Raw genomic sequence first — 15628 nt, 5'->3', positions numbered from 1 at the left:
AAGCCGTCTTTTTTAAATTATAATGGAGGATATAGTCAGAGGTAATTGATTTTTAAGTGCTTCTGGTTATTGTACTTAGTGCAGTCAGAAATTGCCGAAGCCAAAATTTGCTGTTAAAAATAACAAAAAGAACAATGGTGTTCACTTTTTTTTTCTCAGGGTAAATAATGCAGCAACTTCAGGTAAGGACCTAGTACATAGTTAAATTTGAAGGGCCAAAGATCAAGAAAATTTCTTTGAAATGACACCTTGCCCTTCACCTCCCATGATCACTATTGACAAATGTGCAGTACTTTTCCATTACCAGCCGCACATAAAGTTATGTTTGGCCATCACAAGCACAAGTGCCCCTTTCGCGATGTGATGACCATTAATGAATCCCAAGCAACCCCTTGGCATTGAAAATTGACCGGTCGAGATGTGTAATCTCAATCTGAAATCCATTGTCCTGTGTGACTGTGTCTTTTGCATTGTCGAGCTCTGAAAAATTGGATATTAGTGACATTGTGAGATGCAATGTTGCACAGCCTTCATACTTGATTCTTGACAGGAGCCAGAAACCATAGTGCCTTTGCTGGTTCTTGGCTTTGCTGCAAGGTCTGAAGTGTTTTGTGGTTGGGATGCTGTTCACATCAGACTTTGATGGCAGATCACCTGGAGGACAACGATACGTATTCATATGGAAGTAATGTTTGCATGCCCAAAGAAACAAACCTCGTCACTGGAGAACATTCGCAGGCAATTTCTGAGTGCTGTCTTCAAAGATACAGGACAATGGCAATCCTTGAGCCAAACAACCTTGGACATTGGACAATGGCTTCAATTACAGGGTTGTCTGGAATATCTGGGATGGTTAATCACCTGATTTTCCCTGGCTGCCAGCTTTGCTGAACTGATGGTAACTGTTTCCCAATTATTGAGTCTCTCTGTTCTATTTGTGTTTTAGTGGAGACAATCTGTATTGTGTCAGGGCTTAAGCATCAGAGAGCAAACGTGATGATGCCATAGAGTTGCAGAATGTATGGATGTATTGATGTACTGAATGTATAGATAAATACACGTGTGTGTGGGTGTGTGTGTGTGTGTGTGTGGGCAGAGTTCAGCACTCTAGAATGACAAAAATTAAGCCTTGTGACCAAAGACAAATTAGTCCTTACCTAAAGGTATGTAGATACACCAATTAAAATCAGATCCTGCCTATCTCTGATTCCCATGGATAGCAGTATCAAACATTAATGTGAAATAAATAGATTATTTATGGCACTGCTCTGGCCACACGGCTAGGATGCTGGAATTCTGACCGCCATTGTAAATCTTGTTCACCCAGCTCAAGGAACTCAAATGAGTGGGAAACAAACAAAGCATTTCAATGTCTCCATGAAGGTTTCCATCAAGGAATACAACAGAGATGTCAATGTGTGGGTGACTCGTGTTCAGAAGAAGCCAAGTTGGAGGAACCTCCTTAGTGGACACAAATCTTTGAGAACACCTGTAGGTAAGAGGAAGTATGCGAAAGGAACTAGTAAACTGAAGGCCAAGGGCCAACTCAACCACTTTGAAACACCCGCCAAGTGTGTGGTGTGAGATGTGGTTTTGGGATAAGTCTCCTCAGCCCTTCAAGGACTGACAATGTCATGAAATTTCCTCGGTAGACCTGGTGAAACTTGAGAAGTAAACCCATGAAAATTCTTGCTTCTCTCTCTCTGCCTCCCTCCAAAGTTGGTGCTTGTTTCCGTGTTTTTATTTCAGGTTTCCAGACTCCACAGTATTTGACTTGGCCCTGGATGATGACTTCGGTGTCTCTTTGCTGCCACCTACAGGTGGAGCCTGACAGCTGCGCAGCCACGCCATTTGCCTTCGGACTCGAGCGTGATGCCTCCTGAGCAGGAGTGGGAGAAGGTAGTTCAGTTCCCTCTCCAATGAAGGGTCTAGGCCCGAAATGTCAGCTTTTGTGCTCCTGAGATGCTGCTTGGCCTGCTGTGTTCATCCAGCCTCACATTTTATTATCTTGGGAGAAGGTAGGAACGTTTCGCCCGGAACCCGGAGCGGTTAGTGGACGGACCGTGGAGCGGGGTCGCTGCCGGCGGGCGAGTGCAGCACGTGTCCGGTCCGGGTTTGATCGGGGGAGAGATGGTGGGGAAGGAGAGGCGCCTCCGCCACCGGCTGCACTCGGCTGCGGTGAAGTTCAACGTTGAGCCCCGGGCGCGAGGTGAAGCGCAGCCGCGGCCTGAGCCTCGTCGGGAAGCCGAGCCGCAGCCGCCTCCCGGAGGAGACAGGAGGAGGGTGAGAGCCTGGGCTGGGGTGTGTGTGTGTGTGTGTGTGTGTGTGTGTGTGTGTGTGTGTGTGTGTGTGTGTGTGTCTGCTGTGGATGGAGGAGATTGTGGGGAGGGGGTGTGTGTCTGCTGTGGATGGAGGAGGTTGCGGGGAGGGGGTGTGTGTCTGCTGTGGATGGAGGAGGTTGCGGGGAGGGGGTGTGTGTCTGCTGTGGATGGAGGAGGTTGCGGGGAGGGGGTGTGTGTCTGCTGTGGATGGAGGAGATTGCGGGGAGGGGGTGTGTGTCTGCTGTGGATGGAGGAGGTTGCGGGGAGGGGGTGTGTGTCTGCTGTGGATGGAGGAGGTTGCGGGGAGGGGGTGTGTGTCTGCTGTGGATGGAGGAGGTTGCGGGGAGGGGGTGTGTGTCTGCTGTGGATGGAGGAGGTTGCGGGGAGGGGGTGTGTGTCTGCTGTGGATGGAGGAGATTGCGGGGAGGGGGTGTGTGTCTGCTGTGGATGGAGGAGGTTGCGGGGAGGGGGTGTGTGTCTGCTGTGGATGGAGGAGGTTGCGGGGAGGGGGTGTGTGTCTGCTGTGGATGGAGGAGGTTGCGGGGAGGGGGTGTGTGTCTGCTGTGGATGGAGGAGGTTGCGGGGAGGGGGTGTGTGTCTGCTGTGGATGGAGGAGGTTGCGGGGAGGGGGTGTGTGTCTGCTGTGGATGGAGGAGGTTGCGGGGAGGGGGTGTGTGTCTGCTGTGGATGGAGGAGGTTGCGGGGAGGGGGTGTGTGTCTGCTGTGGATGGAGGAGGTTGCGGGGAGGGGGTGTGTGTCTGCTGTGGATGGAGGAGATTGCGGGGAGGGGGTGTGTGTCTGCTGTGGATGGAGGAGGTTGCGGGGAGGGGGTGTGTGTCTGCTGTGGATGGAGGAGGTTGCGGGGAGGGGGTGTGTGTCTGCTGTGGATGGAGGAGGTTGCGGGGAGGGGGTGTGTGTCTGCTGTGGATGGAGGAGGTTGCGGGGAGGGGGTGTGTGTCTGCTGTGGATGGAGGAGGTTGCGGGGAGGGGGTGTGTGTCTGCTGTGGATGGAGGAGGTTGCGGGGAGGGGGTGTGTGTCTGCTGTGGATGGAGGAGGTTGCGGGGAGGGGGTGTGTGTCTGCTGTGGATGGAGGAGGTTGCGGGGAGGGGGTGTGTGTCTGCTGTGGATGGAGGAGGTTGCGGGGAGGGCGTGTGTGTCTGCTGTGGATGGAGGAGGTTGCGGGGAGGGGGTGTGTGTCTGCTGTGGATGGAGGAGGTTGCGGGGAGGGCGTGTGTGTCTGCTGTGGATGGAGGAGGTTGCGGGGAGGGGGTGTGTGTCTGCTGTGGATGGAGGAGGTTGCGGGGAGGGGGTGTGTGTCTGCTGTGGATGGAGGAGGTTGCGGGGAGGGGGTGTGTGTCTGCTGTGGATGGAGGAGGTTGCGGGGAGGGGGTGTGTGTCTGCTGTGGATGGAGGAGGTTGCGGGGAGGGGGTGTGTGTCTGCTGTGGATGGAGGAGGTTGCGGGGAGGGGGTGTGTGTCTGCTGTGGATGGAGGAGGTTGCGGGGAGGGGGTGTGTGTCTGCTGTGGATGGAGGAGGTTGCGGGGAGGGGGTGTGTGTCTGCTGTGGATGGAGGAGGTTGCGGGGAGGGGGTGTGTGTCTGCTGTGGATGGAGGAGGTTGCGGGGAGGGGGTGTGTGTCTGCTGTGGATGGAGGAGGTTGCGGGGAGGGGGTGTGTGTCTGCTGTGGATGGAGGAGGTTGCGGGGAGGGGGTGTGTGTCTGCTGTGGATGGAGGAGGTTGCGGGGAGGGGGTGTGTGTCTGCTGTGGATGGAGGAGGTTGCGGGGAGGGGGTGTGTGTCTGCTGTGGATGGAGGAGGTTGCGGGGAGGGGGTGTGTGTCTGCTGTGGATGGAGGAGGTTGCGGGGAGGGGGTGTGTGTCTGCTGTGGATGGAGGAGGTTGCGGGGAGGGGGTGTGTGTCTGCTGTGGATGGAGGAGGTTGCGGGGAGGGGGTGTGTGTCTGCTGTGGATGGAGGAGGTTGCGGGGAGGGGGTGTGTGTCTGCTGTGGATGGAGGAGGTTGTGGGGTGGGGTGACAACAGTGAAGGGGAGGAAAAGGAGAATTCGAAGTGGGATAAGTTAGGGCAACGATAGTGACGGTGTGGAAGGCTGAGGCGATGGGGAGGGAGCGTGCAGGGTGACGGTTTGGAAGACCGAGGCAAGGGGACAGAGGGTGCAGGTTGACAGTGTGCAATACCAAGGTGAGGTGAGGGGAGGGAGGGTGGAAGGTGATGGTGTGCAAGACAGAAACAGAAATTGCTCGAAAATCTCAGCAGGTTTGGCAACATCACTGGAAAGAAAAACTGAGTTTATGTTTCTGAGGAAGGGTCCCTGGACCCGAAATGGAAACTCTGTTTATTTCTCCACCGATGCTGCCAGACCTGCTGAGACTTGCCAGCAAATGTCTGCTTTTGTTTCTGATTTACGGCGTCCGTTCTCTCTGTTGAAAGTCTGAGGTGGGGAAGGAGGGTTAGGGGACGACGTCTGTGGTGGAATTGAGATAACAAAGGCACTGGCTGCTGAAGAGCAAGGAATTTAAACAAGGAACAAGGTGTTGACTTAAGGTCTTCAGGTGCTGGGATATGAGGATTGTGTGGATGAAGTCAGTGTGTGTGGGGGGCGGGCGGCCGCAAGAAAATGAGTGCACTGAGGTGTCGGAAGAATTTATTGTGGTGCTTTCTTCTTTAAAGTTGGTGCTGTTGTTAAATTGAAGCAAACATCTCAAAACTCAAAACAATGTGGTGAGAGGAGGAGAATTCAGCTTTGACCAAGGGACATGTTGCACTTTTCAGGATGCTGATCAGTTATCCACTGCACTGTTTGCCGAAATGAGAATTGATCCGAAGACGCTTGTTCAGAATCTGGATGTTGATTCTAAGACTGTGGTATCCAGTAGGAGAGGTAAGATTCTGGAATTTGATAGGTATTGTTTTGATAGATCAGTTACATCAGGGTAGTCAGACTTAGGTGATTACTTCCCACAAACTTGTGTGGTGAGGAAAATATTTGGTTGCTGGAACTTTAGAATAATATTTCTGGGAAAAGGTGCTTGAAAATTCTCTCCTTCACTTTGCAAAACCCACCTGTGTTGGGGAAGTCTGAACTGATATTGCTGATGTGTGCAAAGAGCAGCTTGCTGAAGGCATGAAGTTGTTGCGAATTATGAAGCTTCTGGCCATTTTCAAAATTAATTAGCAGTCAGATTTGGTTTGCCCTTTCGTCACTGCATAGATCCCGTAAACAAAGTTCACAACACTTATTATTTTATTTTCTACTCAGAAAAATTATGCTTACAACGGAATTCGTTCGGTGTATTGAAATCTAAAATTTCCTTGTGCATCACCAAGGAATACGCCTCTTAGCTGGAACTTCTTGGACTCTATGTGTAATGTCTAAGAGTTCAGTTAAGTTTGTCACTCTTCCCTGTAGAAACTTAAGTCAGTCATTCGCGTTGTTTTGTGCGCAGGTTTCTATGTTAGCGCGACCCATAAAGTTTCTCATCTGCAAAGTCCAAATTTTAAAATTCTTGGCAATAATTTCGTTATACTTAGGGCACGTCATTCACAAGCAACCGAAGCAAAAGTGTGACTTGTGCCTCTGTACCTGTGAATTCTGTGCTGCAACTACATGCAACAAAAATGAGATGGAGGGCGAAGACAGTTATGTGTGGTTGACAGGCTTTGGGCTCTGGATTGTGTCCGGTACCACAACAGCTGATGCATCTTGGCCCTCTTCTGGCTCCATTTTGGAGACTTAATCTAACCAAAACAAATTTTAAAAAAAAGAGTACTCATTAATTTTGTTTCTTTTCTCGTTGATATTAAGAATGGATTTTGGTTTTCTCTTATGTACTGTAGTCTGTATCATTTCCTTGTTTCCCTTTATAACTCAAACTTTTTTGATTTCCATTCACAGTTAAAGTAGAAATTACAACCACTTGTGGAAAGTTAGCTCCCCTTGCCCTCCCCCTTTTCTGAAGAAGAGTCTAGGCCCAAAACACAGATAGTAGGAACAGATGCTGGAGAATCTGAGATCACGGTGTGAAGCTGGATGAACACAGCAGGCCAGGCAGCATCAGAGGAGCAGGAAAGTTGACGTTTCGGGTCGAGACCCTTCTTCAGAAATGGGGGAGGGGAAAGGGGTTCTGAAATAAATAGGAAGAGAGGGGAAGGCGGATAGAAGATGGATAAAAGGAGAAGATAGGGTGAGAGGAGACAGACAGGTCAAAGAGGCAGGGTTAGAGCCAGTGAAGGTGAATGTAGGTGGGCAGTTTGGGAGAGGATAGGTTGGTCCAGGATGGACGGACAGGTCAAGAAGGCGGGATGAGATTAGTGGGTAGGAGATGGGGTTGAGGCTTGAGGTGGGAGGAATGGTTAGGGAGAGGGGGACGAGCTGGCCTGGCTTTGGGTTTGGGTTATCTAGGCCCGAAACATCAGCTTTCCTGCTCCTCTGATGCTGCTTGGCCTGCTGTGTTCATCCAGCTCTACACCTCGTTATCCCCTTTATGATGGTTTTCTTGTTTGTGTTGGAGGGTCAAGTGCTGGTCCGGATGTAGGAAGGGCTTCTTTGTATTAAATTGTGTGCTGAATCTTTCATTCTGTTTGCATAAGCTGTCAGTTTTCTGTTTTATGTAATGTTCGGTTCATTCCAAAGGTGACGGCAATGACGAGATTCTGTTCCTCAAGTTGATAGTGAGCTTTTTTATTGGAACGGCTTAGGGTATGAGGACAGATACCAAGGAGCAGGCAGTGAATTCAGTGATGTCAGGTGCTGAGTATAGGATACGTTATTGTGAGTACGGCAAAAAACAGGAGCTGAGAGTCATTTCTGAGTCCGCCTTGTAGTCTCTTTAAGCTGTTGGTGCTGTGGGATTCTGAACATCAAGCACAATTTGATCTTGCCAGTATTTGTACTTGTCCCTGCGCAACATCTTTTCCCAACGGCTGGAAGTGTAAGCGGCTTAATGAATACAAGCCATAACCCCTGAATCCTAACAGCTGCAAGTGGAGCTTTGTCTTTTTGTATGAAAAAAACCCTTCTTTTTTAAAGATTAAATGAATAGCACAGGCACAGGATATTCAACCCAGCTGGCCCATTACTTTTCACTCTTTTCAAGGATAATTGCAAATTGATGTATTTTCGTGTTTTTTAAGAATTGCCGCATTCATTGCTGCTGCTGCTGCTGTATTTTACAGCCAGGTCCCAAGCAACTGTTTTGGGAAAATATACTCAAGGTGAATTAACAGTTAAAGCATATGTCCCGAGTGGCATGTTGATTGGAGTGTAATTGAACTCCTCTCTGACTTTAAATCAAGTCATTGAATTGCATTTTAGTCAGTCTTTCAACCAATAGGCATATGGTGAGGGGGCATCTGTAATAAAAGCTTACCAAAAAAGGTAAAAAAGTAATTGCAGAACGTGAAGTATGCACAAATTACTTCTATAGTGAACAGACACCTCGACTACCTCTTGAAGATTCTATTCTTCCATTCCTCGGACTCTATTTTATCTGTTCTGATGATGATTAACATTTCTGATACATCTTTGATCCGAAGGCAAGGAGCCCTACACCTGCCCTTTTTCCTCCTAGAAACACCCCTGAAGCTGTCTTCACCTTCAACCCACCAGTCTCCATTTTTTTCCCCCCATTTCTGCCTTCCTTTTCAGCATTCTAAAGGTATCTTTCCCTCTGTGATAGTCCACTTCTCTCACTTCCAGTATGCCATCCCCTTTCAAAGCATATGCAGGAAAAGATTGAACACCTGCACTTTCACCTCTTGCCGTATTGTCCGAGGCCCTGTGCTCTCCATCCAGGTGAGGCAGCAATTTGTTTGTACTTGTTTCAGTCTTGTCTCACAACTCAAGATGTGTTCTTCTCTATGTTGGGAGATCAAACACACAGATTTGGCGACCGCTTTGCAGATCTCTTTGTATTCTGCAGCCGTGACCTTGAGCCTCGGGTGATCTGACATTTACATTGTCCACATTCTGTCCTGAGCCTTCTGCTCTTGCAGTGAGCCTCAATAAACTTTCGAGCGTTCTGAACTTCATCTGGGTTCAGCAATTTCTGATCATATCTCAGCTTCTTTTTGTGTTCTAGTCTGAATTTTTTTTTCAGCAGCACAACTTGGCCCATCTCTGTTCCTTTTGGCCCTGCGTACTAACTCCTCTGCCATTCAATCTCTCCTGGCTTTCACCATATCATAGACTTTCTTTTTGTCCTCGTCTCACCACTCATTGCTGTTCCATCTCTGTGCAGTTCTGAAGCAAGCTGAAAAGTTTCTTTTGACCTGCTGGGTATTTCCAGCCTTTTCTATTTTTGTTTCTAACTTCTCTGTTATGGTTTTATTTGTGAATAAATGGAAAAAATTGAAGTTGCTGACTTCTAGTCTTGGATGATGAATGAAACTGGCCATTGTCAAAGAACGCTGACAAAGCCTCTTGTTACTGAGAGTTGAAATGACTTTCCTTCTTGAAATAGCTACATGATAACAGTTCATCTGAAAGTACATTCTTTGTTTTTAAACTTTTGAATTGAGGAATTTCATATTGGAAAGGCTTCTTATTTAAAAGGGCAGACTGGTATTTCCTGACTTGAGATCCAGCTCATTTGCAGTAGTCAGCCTGATCTATTTGTCGAACTTGCAAATTCCCAGTAGTCAAGTTTTGGGGAGGGATGGGAAATAACGTTACATCATTGCTTCTCCCACTTCAAATCCCACCAATGTTGCAGCTGGAACTTCTTGATTCCCCTCATCCCTGTGCTCCGTGACTAATGTTGGCTGCCAATCTAGCAACTCCATGTTTTAAAATTTTCATCCTTGTTTTCACATTATACGTGGCCTGGCACTTCCCAATCTGTGACCATATTCAGTTCTGCAACCCTTTTGAGATCTCTGCGCTTCACGCGCTCTGGCCTCTTCTTTACCTTATATGCTGTCAGCCAGTGAGGCTCAAAAACTTGGAATTTCCTCCCTAAACCTCGCTGCCTGCCTCCTTTTAAGATGCTTCTTGGACAAAGGTTTTGTACACTCTGCCCCTTTTTAATAAAGCCCGGGATACAGTATGCTCCTGCCACCCCGCAGTGGTGCTAAATTGATTCTTCAATGTGAGCAGTATGCAATTTTGAGAAATGGGTTTGTCAAATGTGAGTGTACACTAGTTTGGCCATCTGTCCATGTGTTTACTTATTTGTTTTGCTGACAGTTTTGTTAAAATTCTTCGAGGACACTTCGGATGCCGTGCAACTTCAGGTTGTTTTTGTTCCTGCCACTCTTGCTTCTCTCCTCCCTTCTCACCTTTGTCATACAGTGAAACCACAATATTGGACTTTCTGTGCATTCTGCATGGTTATTTTCTAATGGATCTGTTCAGAGATGTTGTTAAACCCCCTGTAGAGCAGTTGGGACTTGAACCCAGGCCTCCTGGCTCTCAAGTAAAGAGACTCGCATTGGACTTTGAAAACCCTTCCATTCAGCATGAATTAACTACTCATACCTGTGAATAAGGAAGTATTGTTAGGGAGGGACATTCTAGCCCTGAAGCACACTGAAGGGGTGGGGGTAAAAAAATTGTGGCATTACAAAATTGCATTTCCAAATCATTTGAGACTTGTACCCTCTTGTTCTCGATGCTTTTACAATTGGGATCTGTTTCTCCCTATCAACTCTATCCAATCCTCGTGTGATTTTGGAAACTTCTATTAGATCTTCTGTTCATCACCTACTCCCCAAAGAAAACAGTCCTACCTTCTCCAGTGTATAACTCCAGTTTCTCATTCCTTGCATCACTTATGGAAATGTTTTTTGAACTGTCTGCAATGCACTCCTGTCTTCATATGGCGCCCAGAACTGTATGAAGTACTGCAGTGGAGGCCAAACACTTACCTTGTATATGTTTAGCAAGACCTCCTTGTTTTCGTACTGTCTGCTCCTTTTAATAAAGCATTGGATGCAGTCTGGTAATACATGTATGAGGTTCAACCAGCAGATGGTGCAGAAGTGATTATTCAGTGTGAGCAAATGGGCAGGCTTTGAGAAATGCTTTGTCGGATGTCAGTGGACACTAGCTTGTATCAGAACAAGAAGTATTCCATTCCTGAGAATTTGATGTTTATCTAGAATATAGTGCAATGTTGCATGTGGTTCCAGTTCTGTAATCTTACGAGGAGTTGGGCAGGGCTGTTGTGGTACAGTGGTAATGTCCGTGCCTCTGTTAAGAAGGCCTGGGTTCAAGTCACGACGTATCCGAACAGTTTAATTCAAAATACTTACATAGAGTTGTGAAAACATCACAATAGGAATAAAATAATTGCTTTACTTAAACTAACTCTGTGTAAAAATGCAGTATTGTTTAATGCTCCAGGCCGCTCTACAAGGCAATGTTGGATGGTAAACTGTACCTAGTGCTACATATTCTGAGACCCTTGAAATTCACTGCAAAATCATTCAGGTGATGAAAGTAATCTTTGCCCCTTTTTCTAAGGTTCTACCAGAGATATTTAGGGATGAGGATGAATCTATTCAGAAAGTGGAGAATCTTTGGAATTCTGTACCGTAGAGGATTTTGGAGGCTCCTTAATTGAGCATGTTTTCAGACAGATCGGTTACATTTGTACATAGTCAACATGTTAAAGAATAGGGGAGTTGTGCAGGAAATGATGTTGAAGTAGAATACCAGTCATGATCTCATTGAATGGCAGAGTAGGCTGGAAGGAGTGAATGATCTGCTGCTGATATTTGTCCAAAGTTTATAAAAGGCCCAAGTATTTTGTTTCTGAATTGACTTTGGAATACTTGTTAAGTTGAAATATTTGACCATTCAGCACAGAATTATTGTACATCACAACAGCCTTGAATGAGAGAGAATGAGCTTTTGTGCTCCTGAGATGCTGCTTGGCCTGCTGTGTTCATCCAGCTCCACACCTTGTTATCTTGAATGAGAGAGAAGCTTTTTTTCCACAGTACTTGACATATCCACATTTTTATGTTTAAATATAGTCAGTGAATTCCTATTAATTTACTGCAAAATTGTTTCAAAAGACTGGATGCCATATTAGATGTTTATAGTAAACAGCGCGTCCTAATTTAGGAAAAGTTTAATTTGTTAGAAATGCATAGGTGTGTTATCATCTTGCAATATTTTGTTTTTGGGTGGGTTTCATTGCTTATAATAGCAAAGGGCTTCGTCGTTACAAATTAGCTTAAACGAGAGGAAGGTTGAGTTAATGATTTGTATTGAACATTGTCATGAATTAATTGTTTTCATGCTCCTTGGGTGGGTGAATTTTGTCTTGGAATGTTCTGATTGTTTGAAAACATAACTACCTTGCCATTGTACTTTGCTACTGGCTCCAATAACATTTTATGAATTTGTGTTTTTTGATGCTGGTGTATAATACGTAAGATCTTTATTCTGTATTGGAGTGATGTGTTTTGTTAACCCTGGTGAGTTAACAATTTTGCAATGTTGTTCTGGATGAGGACTGAGGACAGAGCTTGTACCTGGAGTGCTGCAGGACATTGGTGTTAAAGAATTCAGAGGCTCTTGTTGAGGAGAGCTTTTCTGTTCATTACAGCGTAGTCTGCATGGAACAGTGTCCCACACTGTCAGTCAGTCTTAGCTGATTTGGCACTCTACTTGCCAACTTGGGCCATACAGCTCCTCCAGCATATTCAGGCCATTTGTCACAGAACAAGTTTTTAGCTGCATTGGGTGAGAGGGTGACACCTGTATTAAAATGCGAGGCATGTGCATGTTAAAAGGCGGTTATTGACTCTGTTTCGTTTGGTCTGAGTTTGTAGAGGAGCTGGGCTGTGTTTTTCTCTTGAAGAACCACTGTTTTAATATCATGGAAGGCACAGGGCTCCTTGCTTGAGGTAGTGGGGTTACAATTCCACTGTCTTTGTGACCAAGATGATGCAGTGAGGACAAGGTCTGTGATGGGAGCAGAGTCACGGAAGTCTCGACCTAACATGAATATCTCTGGAAAATGTTTGGAATGACAGCATTTTCAGGAGTAGTGAGCGTCGGATTCAGCAAGAAGATGGCCATTAAGTTGTGCCAAAACCACAGAGAACGCTGGAACCTTTCATGGGGACAGGGACAGCCCTTCTGGAGTTGTCTGTATTGCAGTTGCCCTGAATTACTTTGGCATTTGGTACCTTTCAGATCTAATGGCAACTTTCTGAGTGTACATGGTGAGCATAGATCTCATGATCTCCACCTGAGTTTTGATAAAGCATGAGCGATTTCTTTTTTGTACTGCAGTGGAACTTGAGGTAGTGATCACTAGATAGTCAATCATTGTTGTATCCACTGACTCACCCTGACTTATTCCTCATTATAAACTAGTCTTACTTACGCTACAGGGTAGTATCTGAACCAAGATATTTCAGTGTCCAATCACATTAATGTGCCTCATGGTTACTGCTGTGGTATTGGCCTCCCTTCACCATTGCTATTTTTAAGGAGGGTTGGTAATGGTTGGAGTGGGTCAAGTGAAGATGGGATAGTAGATGTGAGAGAGAGTTGAGAAGGGACATTCACTGACCTTGATTATGTGTAGAAATAGGAAGCGTTTTTTGATGTTGGTACCATGCGTTTGGGGCCAGACTGTGAGCATTCCCCTCTCTTGCCATGTGCCCCTTCCATTTTCAAGGTAGATTCTGAAAGATCTCCTTACCTTCTTTCTTTCCATTCTGGTTGCTAATGCCTCATTCTGAACCTGGGAGTGTTTCTGTGGTCTGACTAGGTGTTTCATAGATCTTATTCAGCCTCGTACCAACATTAGTCAGCAGTAGCCTTCTGTTGTTCAGTGGAGTTTCCGTTTTAAAGAGAAGAGACTGGCTTTTGAGAGCTGGTTTCTGTGTGAGATACTTGGTAGATTCATACATGCTTATCCCCAATGTGTGTTGCACTTCTCTGTAACCTCCAACCATTGCATTGAGGTGACACCATCAAGGCAATGCTACATGAAAATGGTTTTTGGCAAGTCATGATTCACGGTCACTCTGTTTAAAAGTTATGTGGACCAGATTCTAGCCTGGGGTCCCTCTCTATCTCATAACTTGCAAATGGTAAATGAATTGACGTCAACCGAGTCATGAGTCTGTCTGATTCTGTAAGTCAGATTTGATGTGTGCCACGAGTTATAGTAGATTTATGGTTGATGAGAGCAAGGACTTGCAACCAGCCGCTAACTGGAAAAATATTTGGTGTTTGTCTCCCCAGACTTTGGCTTTTGATTATTGAACATTAGCAAACTGTACCAATTAATAACCTTTCCAGACTGAACACTGGAGTATTTGATAACCTTACGCAGCCTTGGGTTTCCTTAGCTGTGTATTTATAGTGTGTCTGCATCTTTTTGTCTTGGAAGTTCAGCTTTAAATCATTGAACTTGCATGGACTTCATTCTCCTATCCTGCAGGAGTTTATATAAACATGGTGTGAGAAACATATGTGACCTTTAGGGGATGTTTAGTAGCTGGCTAAAGCTGTTACAGGTTGAGATGTATTGACAAAAGCTCTCAGTTTGGAATGCTTGGGTGCATTTGTCAAAGCACTGGGATGCGTGGAGGAATTTGGAATCTGGCATTTCACGCATTCTGTCAGCAAAACCATCCCTGGCTCTTGAGATGAAAAGCAAAGCAGGCTTTTGAAAACAGTTAGTTTATTCCTATTGTAGCTACAGTAGTTGTTACTTGGTATTTCACAAAGAAAGTTTATCCTGTTGGCTACAGTTTTAGAGAAGAGGAGGGGAGGAGTAGAAGGAGTGATAAAGGTTGGAGAAAGACTAATATTATTCAGTGATTGAGAGCGGCTTTGCTGGGGGTATGAGCTATATTTTAGTGAAATGTAAAGGGAATAGCATAAGTTATAATCATGTTGATAGGGTTTGATGATAGATTGGAGAAATCTGGAATTTCAAGTTAGCCACTGTGCCCTTAATCTGCTTTGCTGTTGAATAAGATCTGACTGTTCCACATTCCCACACGTCCTCTTGATTTTCAACAATTTATCTTTGCCATCCAGACAGTCGAAGCCTCTGCTTCCATCTCCTTTTGAGGAAGAATGTTTGAAGAATTGTGACTCACAAAAAATTCTCATCTGTGTTAAATGGGCAGCATTTGATTATTAAACCGTGACCCCAGGTTCTCATTTTTGCCCCAAAAGGCAGCTTACCCATCCTGTTCAGACTCCTCAGGATCTCATATGTTTCACTTTACTCATCTGTTAGTCTGGTAGGTATAAGCTTAGACTCTCAAGCTTTTCCTCATCAGACAACCCACCCAATCCATGTTTTAGTCTTGTAAATCTCTTCTGAACAGCTTCCAACATTTTTGTATCCTTCCTTAAGTAGGGAGACCAATCCTGTACACAGGATTCCAGATGTGTATTTACCAATAATCTGTGTAATTTAAACAAAACCTTTTAATTTTTACAATCAACCTGACTCATGATAAATGACAGCATTCTGTTTTCTCAGCTAATGACTTGCTGTACGTGCATACGAGTCTTTTGCGACTCGTGCGCAAAGACACCTAAATCCCTCTGTCTCCGTTGTGTCACCCCTCACTGTTTAGGTGATTTTTAAAATTTATTCTACAAACCAAATGGACGAATTCACATTTTCAGACATTATACTGCGTTTGCCCACTAACTTAATTTATCTATATCTGTTTGTAGTCTCCATGTGTTCTCTTCGTAAATTGCTTTCCTATCTATTCTTCTTGGCCATTTTACCATTACATTTAGCAAACATACCTTTCCTCCTTCCATCCCAGACATTTGATGAGTTATAAAAGCTGGTGGCCCCAGCTCTGATTGATGTGGCGCACCACTCGTTAAAGATCAGAAAAAGATCAGTTATACCTATTGCTCCCTGTTAGCCAGCTGATCCTCTGATTTGACCAGAAACGTCAACTTTCCCACTCCTCTGATGCTGCTTGGCCTGCTGTGTTCATCCAACTTCACACTGTGTTATCTCTGATCCTGTATCCATGTTGATATGTGGCCCTGGCCACCATGAATTTTTCCAAACTAATCCTTGATCTGGCGCTGCATCAAATGTCTTTGGAAATCTCTGTAGATCCATTGGCCCCTTTATCCATGGCAGATGGTGTTGGATTTATTTTCCTAATTGTGTAAATGACCAAACCATTTATTGTCCATCTCTCGTTTGTCCTTGGATGATGAGCAGCAGTTTATTGTTGAGCAGTTGCTGCTTGATAGCACTGTTGATGATCCCCTTCTATGACTTTCCTTATGATTGAAAGAAGGCTGATGGGGTGGTAATTGGCGGTTGA

The 15628-nt window shown here is 45.6% G+C and overlaps 1 protein-coding gene across 3 annotated transcripts in view; it reads left to right on the top strand.

Moving 5' to 3' along the window:
* The first annotated feature begins 1839 nt into the window (after window positions 1-1839).
* The window catches only part of slx9 (SLX9 ribosome biogenesis factor), a 105006-nt gene continuing 91217 nt past the window's right edge, over window positions 1840-15628 (top strand). For all 3 annotated transcript variants that reach the window (XM_059647070.1, XM_059647071.1, XM_059647069.1), the window contains exons 1-2: window positions 1840-2283; window positions 5111-5219. In XM_059647070.1, coding sequence (XP_059503053.1) covers window positions 2131-2283; window positions 5111-5219 — 262 coding nt within the window. In that variant the 5' untranslated portion in view covers window positions 1840-2130. The remainder of the gene's footprint in view (window positions 2284-5110; window positions 5220-15628) is intronic.

Source organism: Stegostoma tigrinum, chromosome 7 (assembly GCF_030684315.1).
Source record: "Stegostoma tigrinum isolate sSteTig4 chromosome 7, sSteTig4.hap1, whole genome shotgun sequence".
In the NCBI taxonomy this organism is placed as follows: Eukaryota; Metazoa; Chordata; class Chondrichthyes; order Orectolobiformes; family Stegostomatidae; genus Stegostoma; species Stegostoma tigrinum.
Note: the sequence above shows the minus strand (reverse complement) of the source record. Positions and strands in the feature narration are given on the sequence as shown.